This window comes from Danio rerio, chromosome 19, assembly GCF_049306965.1.
Source record: "Danio rerio strain Tuebingen ecotype United States chromosome 19, GRCz12tu, whole genome shotgun sequence".
NCBI lineage: Eukaryota > Metazoa > Chordata > Actinopteri > Cypriniformes > Danionidae > Danio > Danio rerio.
In genome coordinates this window covers 12552501-12569461 of record NC_133194.1, presented here as the reverse complement: position 1 = coordinate 12569461, position 16961 = coordinate 12552501, and the positions used below count along the sequence as shown (strand labels likewise).

Here is a 16961-nt window from a genome sequence, read left to right as displayed (position 1 = left end):
ATCTCACATGAGTTTCTGTGCTCAAAGTACCCACTGACTGCCTGGAGCTCTGACATCCGCATCCGCCATGTGTGGTCACGTGATGTGCATTTTCAGCAGTGTAGTATGGATGGAGATCTTTTCAGAAACACTAGGTAAAATGCCAGTGTGGACACTGATCGTTTTCATTCTAAAAATGCTACGAGTGTATACGGGGCCTTAGCCCTTCCACTCCCTCTAGCTCTTAGCTTTTGTGTGTTCATGTGAAGAAGTAGATGTGTCTCAATTGTTTTTTGGTTGGATGCGTAAAGGTAAGTGCAAGATAGACTCGCAAATGAAGATTGTTTTGGGGACCACAGTACAAACGAAAGGGTAAAGGGAATTTTTAAGCCAGGATCATTGGAAATATGTGCCCAGGGCTACATTTTTGAGAACCGAAAAATGGGCTCCCTGGACTACATCTTCTTGCAGTTTCTGTTTTTACTAATCCACTAGAGGCCGCCGTTTACATTTTTTACAATGTCAAACACAGAATGCAATTTGGCATTTTCTCATACGGGCATTACTTGAGGCTGCTGTGTACATTTCTGCCCATCTCAATGTGCTTCTCACATGCTTCAATGAGAGAAGGCGGTGCACTTGTTGTCATGCATAATATATCAGTCTGATATTGTCTAACCCACCTACTCCCTTCCCTAAACCAACCAATAGTGTTTTCGAAAGCAAGCTACAAAACAAAAGCCATCATGGCCATGCGGTTTCACCATGGTATAAAATTCCTTCAGTGCAATTGAACACCAGTTCTGTGCTGTGTTGAGGCAAGTTGAAGCTAAATTGTGCAAGTCAATGCCGCTCAAGGACCTAGTTTGCACACCACTGCCATTAAATATCTTCGAATGAAGCTTTTTTTTAGACAAGTTTCTTAAAACTTTTCCAAAGTAAAACTTAAGCACTTTTCATTTACTCACATTTTGAATGTGTCATTCTTTTTAAATTGATATTAAATTTAATTTCAAAGGGCACAGATGCAAGAAGGGAGATCTTGCAACATGTACATGCACAGGCTCCCGAGTTTTGCAAAAGAAAAATACATATTTTATTTTAATAGTTAATAATTTTTACCTATTTAATAACATAAATTATAACGAAAGCAACACAATTACATTTTCAAGCCGTTTCAAGCACTAAATGTCCTAAATTTCAGCACTTTTCAAATGTTAAAAACACCAGATTTAAGTTAAAGCATTTTCAGCATCCGTACAAACCCTGCTTAGAGTACGAACATTACCAGTACAAACCTCATGCCTTCGGTAGATTTGTTTTGGTAGTTGCAATAGAGTTGTGGTGTTCCCAGCATGGCCTCAGTAAACACAGCCAGGAAACCCAGGCTCTCTACGAACAGAACCGAGTCCAGCAGCAGATACGTCACATAGGCAGCCAGCACCGTGAATGCCAGTACACACTGCAGGTAATCCACAAAACGACTCCACGACCAGAAGTAGTTCCAGTCAAAGTCTGCAAATCAAGAAGACAGAGAGAGTATTAAAAGCAATATAACATAATACATGTCAAAAGGAATCAACAAGTATGCATGAATTATGCTCAAAGGTATATTAGTATGGAACAAGGGATGAATCAATGTCACATACATAATTAAAAACAGATCAGACATGATAGAACACAGTGATTTACAGCTGTATTGAGAGGATTACTGGAGGAAAATATACAAATTACAAACAAATAGATAAGTAATTACACAACCTTCCACACATTTGCACTATGTACGGATTACCAGAGTTTCTGAAAGATGTCTCATGCTTACTGACAAATATAAAACACACACGCACGCACGCACGCACGCACGCACACACACACGCACACACGCACACACGCACACACGCACACACACACACACACACACACACACACACACACACACACACACACACACACACACTTATAACTATATTCTTGTATACATACATTTATTTATTAATTAAGTATTTAAAGACTACATTGTGTTAATAACTTTGACATGGTGTATATATGTCCTTTTTTTCTCTCTCTCTCTTCTTTATTATATGTATATTTGATATTTTTGGTATTTATGTTATGAAGTGTTTATTGTAAAAGCGGAAATCTTTTATTTTGAATTAATTACCATTACGCATATAAACGGACACACAGAAAGATCGCACATGATCACGGCGTCTCAGCTGTGCGGTCTGCAACGGACAAAAGGTTTAGCTTCTGGTTTGATTGGAGAACAAGGTACTGACACTTCGTTTAATATGTTTGTTTGTTTGTATTGAGTTTGTACATTGAGTTTAAGTGATGTCTGTTTCTTTGTATACGGTTTTCATATTTGCTTACATTTGGTTTAATTTTCTCTTTATATACAAGCTCTTACGGTGTTCGGTGTATGGTGCAAGGTGTTTGGCCTACGGTGTAAGGTGTTTGATGTAGATGACGGCGTCAGTGAAGTGAATGCTGCACTGAAAATAAATCATGGGAAAACACCAGTGAAAGAGTCAATCCTTTACTGAACCAGGGAGCTACACATTGTATACAATGTTTATTTTACTAGGGCACATTGTCTTAAGGTGAACAATCCATATAAGGTCATGATCATCTATTGAAAAAAAAAAAAAAAAAAACTGTTTTGGTCATCTTTAAATCAAATTCTAACCATTTGCTTCTGCTTTGCAATAGCAGGCCTGGTCTATTACCATCAGTTTGATGGCTTGGCCGAAATATGCCTAGTCACACCCCTTTAACCATTAGTTTGCTGCAAGTGCAAGATGAATGGAGGAGCACAAAAAAATTAAAACCACACCCACAATACAATTTTCCATTTAAGTTGGATGCACGTCATCATTCTGAAATAAAAGCCAGAAGCAAATTCAGGTTTATGTGGACTTTTAATGTCAGCATGAAATCATTCTAATATGCTGATTTGTTGATATCAACATACATTTTTTGTACTTTAATTTAATTGAAACCTTTTTGGTCACATTTTTGAGTTTAATACATTATTGCTGATTACAAGTACACATTTATTTTCAACAAAAACTATATTTGAATGGTATTGATGATCGATGTCATCCTGAATTAAGTGGCAAAATCCTGCTCTTCCTAGTGAAGCTAATACGGAGAAAACTGAAAGTGCAATTCAGCGAAATTCCGCTAAGCCTGGCTCCATAATGGAGCACACCTGTATTGACACCAATGTTAAAATGGCCAACTTTACAGCAGAAACAAAGGTGTTTACAGCCTGGTACAAAAAACTAATAGCTAATATTATCCTTTATGACAACTGTAAGGGGGTGAAATTTTTTTACACCTCATCTGTTTTGTTTATTATAAGTTATATTAAATCAGCATAATTAAGGGCGTGGCCACTTGAAAGTGAGCTAGGTCTCGTTGGTTGCCGTCATATCACCTCAGCTGATTCCAGCTGGTTAGCTGCTGAGCTCGACATATACATCGTATTTTAGTTTTGTTATTTAACTTTACACAGTCGACTACCTTTTGGAATTATTTCTTACAAGTATCAGATAATATGGCATGGTGGTTACTTAATTGTGCTCTCAAAGTGGCCTCCATTTTCCAGGTGAGTGAAATTATATACTTGTATTCCATATCTATAAATGTATTCGTTTTATTTAAGATCACTTATCATTTATAATTTTACTTCAAGCTTTAATGCACTCAAGAGCCTGACAGATTGATTAGCTGATTAGCATCTAAACATTGTCATACAGCAAATGTTGTCATACATTTACTAACACTGACTATTTGAAGTATTTGGAATAAATTCACATTTTCCTCCTTTAGAAAAATGTCATAAGAACAATGTTTAGTGGCTCAATGTATAACAACAGTGTTTTAAAAAGACTATACACTTTATGGAAACAGTACACAACCAAGAACATGTGGTCAGGACACAAACGAGTCATTGGTAATGAAGTATTAAGCTTTTCTTCTGAAAAAAAGCCAGTCTAAGCAAAATGCTAGCAGGCATCTGTAGCTTCACTCACACTCCACCTCGTTGGCCTTTTTTGGTTACAGCCGGTCAGTGCAAAGACGTGCAAATAAAATGGCGACAGTTGGCCAAGCCAAATTCTAGCTTCATTTGCGCTCTTAAGAAACCTATGGGTGATGTCATGAATACTATGTTGATATCTTTCACAGTCTATGTCCAGAACAGAGTGTGCAATTTCTGCTTATCCTCAAAAACCTTTTTTAATTCTTGTGAATGGGTTTGCTACACTAAATCGATGACCAGGAGCATTAAATCATTAACATTTTGCTGTCTTTTGGATCTACAGTTGAAGGGGCTAATAATTTTGTCCCTAAAATGGTGTTTTAAAAATTAAAACTGCTTTTATTCTAGCCGAAATAAACTAAATGAGACTTTCGAGAAGAAGAAATATTATAAGACATACTGTGAAAATTTTCTTGCTCTATTTGGAAAATATTTAAAAAAGAAGGGGGCTAATAATTCTGAATTCAACTGTATGTCGGATGACCACTTGATATCCAGAATAAAATCTGGGCCTTGAAGTAAAAACAGTTCTAGGACCCTCTTAAAAAGTAATAAAGGAGCTTTTTTTCATGAGTATCCACTTCCCAGCACAAAGAGAACTCAGCAGGGTTGAGTCTGACTGGATTCTGGCCCAAAATAATCCACTTTCACCAATTATTTTGGCCTTTCTATCGATGGAGGCTGAACTCTGGGAACTCATAAGCCTGTAAGTCAGCTCTCAGCCATCCACTGGTGGATGAGAAGAGCATATCTAATCAAAGCACACAGGGAGCTTCAACAGCGGTTACTCTCATAAACCGGCAATGAAAATGTCGGAGTACAAGCAGAGGCCAAAACCAAAGCACGAGGACCACAGTGACATCAAGAGTGTCATGAAAATGCCAAGGCATATGGGACAAAGCTGAAAGAAAAGAGAAGGACTCAAAAGACCAGATAAAAGCACTGCTATGAACGGTCTGGACTGGACTGAAGCCATAACAACAACACATATTTAGTAAATAACTGTAGGGGTGGATTTGGAAAACATGATTCCAGCAATTCACTGCTTGGTTGCGCATCTCTTTGGATGCCAGCTGTGCTCACAAAACACCATGAAGAGGGGGTGGCGCAGATTAGAAACAAGTGTTTAGGAAATCTGTTTGTTTGGGTAAACCGTATCACATCTAAAACTCTGCCCTCAGTTTCTGCAATCTCTGTTTATTCAATTACTTAGCGAGCAGCGTTTGCTGAAGTCTTTTTGAAACAAAGTTTAGACAAACCACTAGCCCTAAAAGTGCAAGTACAATGTACTGATGTACAGAGGACCACCTACACAGAGGACATTGCCAAAACCAGCTTCCTATTGATCAGACTGGGTGAATTTTTGTGCCAATCTTCAATAGACTAAAAGTCGATGAGAAATCGGCAGGGGGAAGTTCTTTGCCAACAGAAGTCCCTCGAGGTGACAATTTTGCATCGATTTTCATCAAGCATGTAAATCTGCACACACAAAAAAAAAATTCTTACCACTCTAAAAAATTAGATTTCAGGAGGTTTATTAGCACAACTTAAATAAAAAGCACGGTTGCCAATTAAAACATATAACTTGCAAGTGAAATGCCAAAATTTTACTTACTATAGTAAATTTTACTTTTACTATATTTATAAAATGTCAATCATAACATCAACTACATTCATAGCGTGTATATTAAACTTCAATTAAACTACAAATTCATCTTTGTGTTTTTGTCTTACCCTGAAACACACTCTTACTATTATAAGAGTATAATGCAAGTGCCACAGCTTCAGTATTCATTACCAAAATATTTTGCTTCTGTAATTGTTAATTAATCAAAACTTTTTAATCACACTAGTATTTTTAAGGCTAAAAAATAATAACTTTTAAATGTACTGTTGGGCAACACAGTGGGGCTGTGGGTGGCGCAATCACCTTACAGAAAGAAGGTTGCTGGTTCGAGCCCCAGCTGGGTCAGTTGGCATTTCTGTGTGGAGTTTGCATGTTCTCCTCATGTTCGCATGGGTTTCCTCTATGTGCTCCGGTTTCCCCCACCAATCCAAATACATGTAGTATAGGTGAATTGGGTAAGGTAAAATTGACTGGTGTGTATGTGTGTGTGTGTGTGTGTGTGTGTGTGTGTGTGTGTGTGTGTGTGTGTGTGTGTGTGTGTGTGTGTGAGAAAAGTGCTGTTGATAATAAATTGTATTCATTTTTAGTTTGTTTATATTGTTATCATGCTTGTTTTTTATGCATCAGTAAAACATGGCTGGGTGACACAGTGGCACACAAAAGAAAATGAATGAATGAATGAATGAATGAATGAATGAATGAATGAATGAATGAATGAATGAATGAATGAATGAAAGAAACATGGCTGTTCACTTAAGAAGTGACTCGTCCTTTACAATATTTTTGTAAAATAACATTTGTTTAATATTGCATTGAATATTGCGTTTAGAATGTTTTGACCAGCCCTATTTGCCAAGCACAAGCAGGGAAACATGTTCAGGTAAAGTAAAATAAAGGAAAAAACATGATTTTGAATGAATAATTCAACTATTCACTTATTTGGACAGGGACTTGCTGCCACCTACTGGTTGTTTTATGATCTGGATGTCCAGATCCGATCACGGAAATCGGGCCTGATCATGTGATTTCAGACTCGATCGGAATCAGACGTTACCTCCTGATCAGGACTCGAATATATAATAATACAATAATATATATATATATATATTTATACAACAGTTCTGTCAGGTTCTTGAATCTGATTGGCAGATAGCAGTGCGATATTTTGCCAGTAACAGCACACAAATACCTCTTCAACCTTCACCTTTGTGTATTACTCCGCCCACATACAGTCAGCATCAACCAGGGGACAGCCTACTGTTTGACAAATATTCTTGCTGTTTGTACTCATGTAGTTGTTTAGATTGTAACTATGCAGTTGATTTATAAGGACCATGTCTATTTGCTATGCACACTGCTACTTGTGTATATATTCTCATTATTTTTAACACGTCTATAGTTATGCGTGTGGCATGACATCACTTTGTCGAGGAGACGCTATTGATTAAAAGCCGGCAAGACAGAACATGGAAGCAGCTTGAAGCGGAAAGTATGTCTGGAGGTATTATAAAGTTGATGACAACAACATTGCCATAGCAAACTGTCAGATATGTAAATGTTTTTGGGAATTTTAAGTTGAGGTGCTATTTGTTTTTATATTAGATTTTTTATTTATTTACTGTTGCACTAAAGTCCAAAAGTGAAGAATTTATTTTTATTTATTACTTGATTTTTCAAGCTCACAGAAGTGCTCTTTGTGGAATGCTAAGATAAGGTGAAACAAATAAAAAAATAAAGAACATCCTGGATCTGTTTCTTCGTTCTTTTTTATGTATTATAGAAGTATCCGATCGGGTTTCGGTATCGGTAGATTCTCAAACTTAAATAACTTGGACACGAAGACAAAAAAAACTTGATTGGGACATTCCTAATTTTAGTGGCAGCACAAAAACACAGCAGACTATTGTTTAAAAATGTGTCATTATTACAGACCCCTAGCGATAACCAAGAATGCTTAACACATCTGTAAGAAGATTTTGGAGAAGGCATGATCGAGTAATTGTGCTTGGCATCGGGTATGAGTGGTATTACAGTAATGAACGTGGCCGGTCATGTCATCACAACCCACACAGAGAACAGCGTGACTGTCGAGACTTTCACAAGAGTAACTTTACCACTCTCTGTCATGACTTATTATCCCAACCGCTCCTCACAAGCAATTCTAAAAAATCAACTCGGCATTAATTCCCATTATGCAACCCTGGAAAACATTCTGAATATTTGATGCAGAGACAATAATAAATGGATAATGAGGGAGAAAGTGAGGTCAGTGCTTTGCCTGGCTAAATATGCATTATGCGAAACAGAAGAAGCAAATCTGATCTCCACAAAAACTGACAGAAACCTCACACTCAATACTGAAAAGCAGTTATAAAGCAGTTCATGCTGCTCAATTTATTCAGAATATGTATTTATTCTAGAGAAAGGTTACATCTACAAGTATTGCAAAGATTTAAATCATTTAAAAGCACTTAGAAATGTGCATATTAAATGTTTTTGTTTCAATATTACTTATTTAATTAAATTTTTTACATATTTAATTATTTTAAGTTCACAATTCATTCATTTTTCTTTGGCTTCAATTTCAGAGGAAGCCACAGCGGAATGAACCGCTAACTATTCCAGCATATGTTTTATGCAGCGGATGCCCTTCTTCCACCCATAACTCAGTACTGGGAATTACCCACACACTCATTCACACACACACACTCATAGACTATGGCCAATTTAATTTATTCAATTCACTTATACCGCATGTCTTTGGACTGTGAGGGAAACTGAACCACGAGGAGAAAATCTACGCCAACTACAAGGGAGAACATGCAAACATTATGTAGAAATGCCAACTGACCCAGCTGGGACTGAGAACTACTTGCTGCGAGGCGCCAGTGCTCACCACTACGCCACCGTATTTTATGTTCTTCATTCCAAAATTCAAAGAAATAATAAGACAATCAAAGAGCTATTAACCCATTAAAATGTACTCAACATTTACATACCCTCAAGTGGTTACTAATCTTTATGAGTCTCTATTTAACAAAAAAAAAAGGTATTGTGAAGAAATACTGGTAGCAATTGGCATCCAAACAAGGAAAAAACTACCTTTGAAGTCAATGGCTACCTGTTTCCAACAGCCTTCAATGTATATATATATATAAAAATAAAAGTCTTTCAGTGTCAGTGGAATATGGCAAAAAAACACAATTGAAATGATTAGCAGGAGAAAGAATGCTTCTGCACAATTGAACTAGGTTTTGAACATGGTTATAGCTGTAGCAATTGAAGTCAAATGTGAAAATGAATAAAAAATGTCAATTTGTGACAAATATTTTGATCTGTGTACATTGCTTAGCATATTTAAATGTTTATTTATTTATTTTTTTTAACTGAGCATTATAACTGACTACATACGTTTCCGTTAAGCTTATTAATCCTTTAGCCAATGGATGTGCAATGAAGTTTATCCACGGTCCATGCAGATCACAACACACAGTTCAGCAATGCACGTGATCCATGAATTCATAACAATTTTTTTTTACTTTAATTTTTTTTTTAACTTTATTCTTAAATTTTTAATGATAGCAGAGACATGTACTGCTGATATTTTTTAAATAATTAATTACACAGATGTGCTTTACATCAATCAGGGGGCATGTTAAAGGGACAGTTTACTCAAAAATGTTAACATTTAACCTTTCATATGTTCCAAACTACTTTGTTTTTTCAGGATTTTCACTCTTTCATGGACGCCAGATTTAAGTGCTACCAATGACTTTAAGCACTATTAATTTTTAAATCAAGCATCTTTGTCATTTATAGTATTTACTGTATCTAACATTTCACTTACTCTTAGTGTAATCTGGAGTAATTTTCAGAAATTTACATTATTTTAAACAGTCATGTTCAAAGACTTTTAATGAAATGTGTTAAAAAATTACTGGTAATATTCAAATGTGGTTTCTGAAATATTGATCAACTGGACATTATTTGTCATTGTTATTGTAAAATATTTAGATGTAAGATTTTTCAATCAAGAATTTCTTAGTTTTTTTTATTCTGTTTTTGACAGTAGCACAGTACAATTGTTGAAATAAATACATAAACATTTTTTTTTTTTTGTTTGTTTTCAAGTTTAATTCAAGCATTTTAAAATGCTGGTTTTTAATACTTTCCAGGTCTCGAATGCATATGTCTGAAATTCAAGTACTTTCAAGCACTTTAAAAAAAAGTGTGGGAAGTGTTTTTTGTTTTTGAACACAAAAGAAGATACTTTGAAGAATGTTGGAAATTTATAACCACTGACTTCCATATTTTATAGTATTTCCATTTTCTATACTATGGATGTCAATGGTAAAATGTTTCCAATATTCTTCCAAATGTCTTTTTCTAAAAGAAAAAAATTCAGAAAAATTTTAAATTTATGCATTATTCTTGGGGTTGGGGGTTTAAACCAAAAGTCTCTTGTTCTGCTTTTCTTGTAATAGATGAAAATTACATTTAATTTGTCTTTTCCCATTTTTCTTGATTAAAAAAGGTTTTCTAATCCATGACTCAAAAAACATAATGGGATCCGTCGCACCCTAGTAGCCATTCATATGCTTTTAAATTAGACTGAAAACATCAGATTTTAAAAAATAATTTTCTTAAGTTTTTGAAATTGTCAAATAAATCTGAATATTATTAAAAAGGTCTTCATTTGATTAATCCTCAAACATGTTTTTAACAGGCTTTATGTGATCGATTCACCTGTGAAGGTCTTAGATGAAACTGCGATTAAAGCAGCTGTTATCAGAGTCATAAAATGTTATCGCTCTGAAAAACTCAGTCTGACAACCTGAGTGCGCTGATTTGAGCCCGCAGACGGTTATCTTACGCACCATCGGAGGAGAACGGTGGCCAGTTTATGACATTTCAAACAGATTTATTGAAGTATTGATAATTAACGACACTGGCATTTCAGATGACATTTTAAAATCAGATCAATTGCGGTGCTTTCGTCTGCGGTATGACGGAAAAGACAGGTGTGGAGGGTGTCTGCGTGTGAGAAGTTTTTTTTAGGTTGACAGAAAGATTATGAAAGAGACCGGAAGACAATTTGCAGGACAAAAGCGAGTTCTCAAAAAAAGAGACGTGTGTGATATTTGCAGGACTGATCAAGGCTGGTTTAGTCAGTGTTTCAAATTCAGTAGACTACTGAAGTCATGAGAAACTACAATGCTGCAACATAACTATCTAACCAACACATTATCTTTCTTTTTTTTTTTTTTTTGATTGGTCATACATCAGTACGATGTAAAAGCCTGTTTTTGACACTGAATAGAAAATTTCTTAAAGGTTTTTGCAAGGTTTGTTGGAATTCTGACTTTTTTCACTCTTAATTGTGTGATACAAATGCACAATTACTGACATTTTAAGTTGCCCAAAGAAATTTCCAGATTTCTGGGATATTCAGAGGACGCCACAGCGGAATGAACCGCTAACTATTCCAGCATATGTTATACACAGCAGATGCCCTTTCACCCACAACCCAGTACTGTGAATCATCCATACACACTCACACACACTCATAGTCTACGACCAATTTAGTTTATTCAATTCAGTGCTAACCACTACGCCACTGTGCCACCGTATTTTATGTTCTTCACTCCAAAATCCAAAGAAATGATTAGACAATTAAAGGGCTTTTAACCCAATAAAATCTTACAAACATTTACATACCCTCAAGTGGTTCTTAATCTTTGAGTTTCTACTTTTTCTGTTTGACAACAAAAAGAAGATATTGTGAAGAAATACTGGTAGCAATTGGCATCCAAACAAGGAAAAAACTACTTTTGAAGTCAATGGCTACCTGTTTCCAACAGCCTTCAAAATATATAAGCTTTAAATAGTTCAATGTAAATTCATGAGTGAATGAAAAGTGAATTATTATATTAAGTCTCTTTCAGTGTCAGTGGATTATGGCAAAAACACCATTGTAATATTATATATAATTTGCAGTCATCAGGGAGCCACTATGAATATGTGGAAGACTCGCTGACCATCCAGAAGCGGTGGGATTTCTGCTATTTTTTTCTTCTTCTACGAATTGTGAGATGTAAACTCAAAATTGAGAGTTATGAAGTTAGAACTGTAAGTTATAAACTAACATGTGAATTAAATCAAGTCTGAATTTTGAAGTCGCAACTAAAAGTTACAGGAAATTGAGATTGCATATATGAGTCTTAGATATAAACTCAAAATTGCGAGAAAACTATTTTGCATTTTAAAGTCTAAATTCTGAGGTGTAAATTCAGAACTCTGACTCTATCTAACAATTCTGGGAAACAAAAAAGCTGCAATTATGTGATATAAATTTAAAATTGTGAAAAAAAATTACGCAATAAACTTTATTTTTATTTCCATGATGGAAACGTACTACAAAAAGTTTTAAATTTAATTGAAATTTAATTAAATTTTCATTTAATTTAAATAAATTACTCAAATCATTAAATCAATGTCATAACTCAATGTAAAATTATTACAGAAAAAAAATCTGACAAATTATTTATTACATTTTGTAATGACATTAACTTAAAGGCCACCTATGATGAAAATCATCGTTTGTAAGCTGTTTGGACAGAACTGTGTGTAGGTATAGTGTGTCCACAGTCACATTGGGGTGATATAAAGACAATAAGTCTCTTCTTTTTTTATTTCCTGACGTTAAAATAAGATTCAAATCGCTCCTATTTTGAGGCCCACCGCAACGTGACGTAAAAGTGCGGTTTTCCCCACCCACTGAACTGATTGACAGCCGCGTATTAACATGTCTCCGTGGTAATGTGTATAATCATATCAAAAAGACAAGACGTGCACAAAGGAACTTGGATTAAAAGATGTGTTAAGCTCTCTGTGATCATCAATCATCATCAAATGTGATCAAGAATGAGTTTTACAAGTTTAAAAAGTCTTTTAAATAGTGCATATTAATGTTTGTAATTAATTACAGCGATTGCCAATTGTCAGTACAATTATAAAAGAAAACGCTTTAATCCTGGTTAAATTGTTTATTTTGAACATTAACATAACGGATATCCATACAGCAGTGGATGTTAACGTGTATCCTGTCACATTTGTGCGCAAAAACAGTGCAAGGTTAATGCACGCAATGTGTGTGTCTGTATGTGTGCGTGAACTTACACTTTGTGTGTAACAACACTGCGTATGACTCAACGAAAGGCTTAACTCCGCAACTAATACATCAAATAATCATTGGGAAAGTTCTTGCTGTAGTGTTTCTCACAAACGTTACGCGAGATGTGCTTCATGCCTGTCACTGTGCTTTTTATCTGACGAAGCCTGAGATTGAGGCACACCTGACAGACACGTGGGAACGGTGGGCGGGGAGAACTACGATTAAAGGCACAGGCAACAAAAACAGCTACATTGTGCTCAGAGTAGAAGATTCTAACAGTCTGAAAGCTATAATAAACAATCTGATGGGTGTTTTGAGCTGAAAATTTACAGACACATTCTGGAAATACAAAAGACTCTTAAATCTTGGAGAAAAAAAAGGTAAAATAGGTATCCTTTAAAACAAATAGGTCACTATCTTGAATATGACTTGAATATAATGAACTGATAAATTGTGCACAAAATTAAAGTTAATAGATTTAATTTAATTTAAATTACATTACATTTGAATACATTCAATTACTAAATTAATATTTATTTTTTTATTTTACAAATTTTCTCAAAACAAAGGTCAAAAATGACAAAACATCATCCAATTGATTAAATTACATTCAAATGGCTTTGATTAAAATAAACATGTAATATTTTTCTTTACATATAAGAAAGCAATTAATATATTATGTATTATTATATGTATTTAACATCAGTTTAGAAAGGCATATGCAGCAAAAGTCAAAGGTAAGAAGTTCTGCTTTCCAAAGTTAAATTAAGCCAAGATTTCTCTGTAGAATAGCATAAACTGATTGAAAAAAATGGGGTCCATTCGGACAAAATGCTGACTAACTTTTCTCATTTCGGTTATGTATGATGCAAAAGCCTCCGACTTCTTTTGGTTGCAAGGCTTTGCATCAACATTATGATTTATTGATGTGCTACATCTCATCTCAGTAAGCAGCATTCGCACCCTAGAGGAAAAAGCTGACAAAGGAAGACTGCATACGATCTCACACTGACCGATTCACACTGTCCTTTCACAGGAAGCGGCTCCTCTTTTCAAACGCAAGCCTTTGGCAGGATATTTATAGACTTCCTTCAAAAAGTGCCAAGCTGCTCTGTGTCTGTACCATGTCTGTCATGCTGCACCTTCTCCAGTCTCATGCCTTAATATAAAGAGAATTCACATCACATCACTGTCTCTTACCCTTCACCGGCCATACAGGAAGGGGGTATGTTAGGAATTAAGGGCCTGTAAATAGCTTTCCATGTGGCAGGAGTCACTGTTGAGAACAGGATCGTCTGGAGAACACTGATAACGGATGAAAAGACAACACCTACAGCTAGGCTCAAACGCAATGGGACGTCCATGATAGCTGGGATACCAGCGTATATGTCATATGCAGATCTGCATGGGTGAGACTCGCATAACACCTGGACAGATATTGCACACTCAATAAGAACACAGAAATGATCATAATTATGCTGAAAAGGAAATCCAGAAGGTCAAAGTACTGTAAAACATATATATATATATATATTTTTTTTTTTTAATTTTTTTTGCAGACAATTTATGTCCTGAATTTAAAGGACTATTATGATGAAACTTATCTTTTGTAAGCTGTTTGGACAGAACTGTGTATTGGTATAGTGTGTCCACAGTCACATTGGACTGATATAAAGACAATAAGTCTCTTTGTTTAATGTTCTGATGTTAAAATGGTATTCAAAACCCTCCCATTTCAGATGCTTCAATCCCGATTTGTGGACGTTAAATCCGGTTTATTTTTTACAATAACATAACGGATGTCCATACAGCAGCGCATATTAACGTGTATCCTGTCACATTTGCCATGCAAAAGAGTGTAAAGTTAAACATATGTATGCATGTGTGTGTGTGTGGGCGCGAGCAAACATTGTAACAACATTGTGTGTGACTCATCGTTGCAGAAATGCTTGAATGAACTCCACAACAAATACATCAAATAATCATTGGGAAAGTTCTTACTGTAGTAAGAGAGATCTGCTTCATTCTTGTCTGTCACTGTGCTGTTTATCTGACGGGAGACGCAGCAGGTGAAGGCTAAAGCAATCTCTATGGCTCTGACATGCATGTGGGAATGGTGGGCGGGGAGAACCAGCTCATTTGCATTAAAGACAGGCAACAAAAACAGCTACAGTGACCTAAAAGCTCAAATGTACCATTCAGAAAGTATAATAATAAAAAATGGGTATTTTGAAACTTAACAGACACATTCTGGAGACACAAAATACTTCTCCTAAATCTTGAAAAAAGGGTAAAATAGGTGGTTAATTTAGCGGATATATAAATTGCTTGGAGCCATTTACTCAGAGAAAAAAAATTGTAAATCCAATGAATTTTTTTTTTGGTAATGGGGGATGTTTTCCCCAATGCTGGGGATTTACGAGTTAGTGCACTCTAAGTGCTGGGTTTAGGTTGGAAGGGCACCCACAGAATAAAAACATCTGCCAAAGTAATTAGCAGTTCGTTTCGCTGTGGCGACCCTTGATAAATCAGGGGACTAAGCCAAAGGAAATAAAAAAAAAATTAAAAAAAGGTTCTGCTTAAATTTGCAAACTGAAAACTGAAAACACAGTTACTGGTGTTAATCTCTTTCATTTTAGGCAAGCTCTTTTAAAAGTCCTGCACAAACTGTGCAATTTCAGGCACGATTTGGTTGTCTAGGCAAATCCTAAAAGTTTCTTATGATCATAAGCCAAACTCTGCGGTCTTTACGTGTTGGTTTGACACAGATATGTTCGCTAACAGCCGCTTAATGGCTCCTGTGAACAAATTTTCCCTCTGATGAAGTTCTGGCGGCATCAGAAAATTTCAGACACTTTAATGCGGTGTGACTTTAGAACCAAAACTCAATAGGAGTGGAAAATGAAATGACACAATCCACATGACAACCTAAAACCAATAACAGGGAAATGTAGAAACAGCTTTTTTCTGGTTTTATTACTGAGGCATGTTGTTAGCAACATGAATGCTACAAATAGCCTATGTTTGCTTTTAGGCATAATTTCAGAATGCAGACTGTGCATTGACATTTTTATAATTGGTTTTAAATAATGAAATGGCCAGCCAAGAGTCCTGAACTAAACCTGACTGATCATCTCTGTAATAAAAACTATCCTGTTTAAGTTAAGAAACTCATTACAGTCAGCGAACAGTAGAAAAGACTGAAGAAGAGCTATGATGTGCTGAAGTCATTCAAAGGCCTAGACACTTAAATTAAGATGGCTGTGACCTTTATAAATTTTAGTCATAATCTTTCATTGTAGTATGATTGCTGGTCTTGAATTTATATAATTGAGTCCAATTTCCCACAAAATAAAGAGATTTTGCTGAAGTGTCATAGTAATTACACTTATTTAACAACACACTTTACTATACACTTATTTAACAACACACTTTACTATACACTTATTTAACAACAAACTTTACTATACACTTATTTAACAACACACTTTACTATACACTTATTTAACAACAAACTTTACTATACACTTATTTAACAACACACTTTACTATACACTTATTTAACAACACACTTTACTATACACTTATTTAACAACACACTTTACTATACACTTATTTAACAACACACTTTACTATACACTTATTTAACAACACACTTTACTATACACTTATCTAACAACAAACTTTACTATACACTTATTTAACAACACACTTTACTATACACTTATTTAACAACACACTTTACACTTATTTAACAACACACTTTACTATACACTTATTTAACAACACACTTTACTATACACTTATCTAACAACACACTTTACTATACACTTATTTAACAACACACTTTACTATACACTTATCTAACAACAAACTTTACTATACACTTATTTAACAACACACTTTACTATACACTTATTTAACAACACACTTTACACTTATTTAACAACACACTTTACTATACACTTATTTAACAACACACTTTACTATACACTTATCTAACAACACACTTTACTATACACTTATTTAACGACACACTTTACACTTATTTAACAACACACTTTACTATACACTTATTTAACAACACACTTTACTATACACTTATTTAACAACACACTTTACTATACACTTAT

The 16961-nt window shown here is 35.1% G+C and overlaps 1 protein-coding gene across 4 annotated transcripts in view; it reads right to left on the bottom strand.

Moving 5' to 3' along the window:
- The window catches only part of slc66a2 (solute carrier family 66 member 2), a 62571-nt gene that overhangs the window by 26204 nt on the left and 19406 nt on the right, over nt 1-16961 (bottom strand). For all 4 annotated transcript variants that reach the window (XM_073931546.1, XM_073931547.1, XM_021468290.3 and 1 more), the window contains one exon: nt 1278-1494. In XM_073931546.1, the coding sequence (XP_073787647.1) occupies nt 1278-1494 (217 nt within the window). The remainder of the gene's footprint in view (nt 1-1277; nt 1495-16961) is intronic.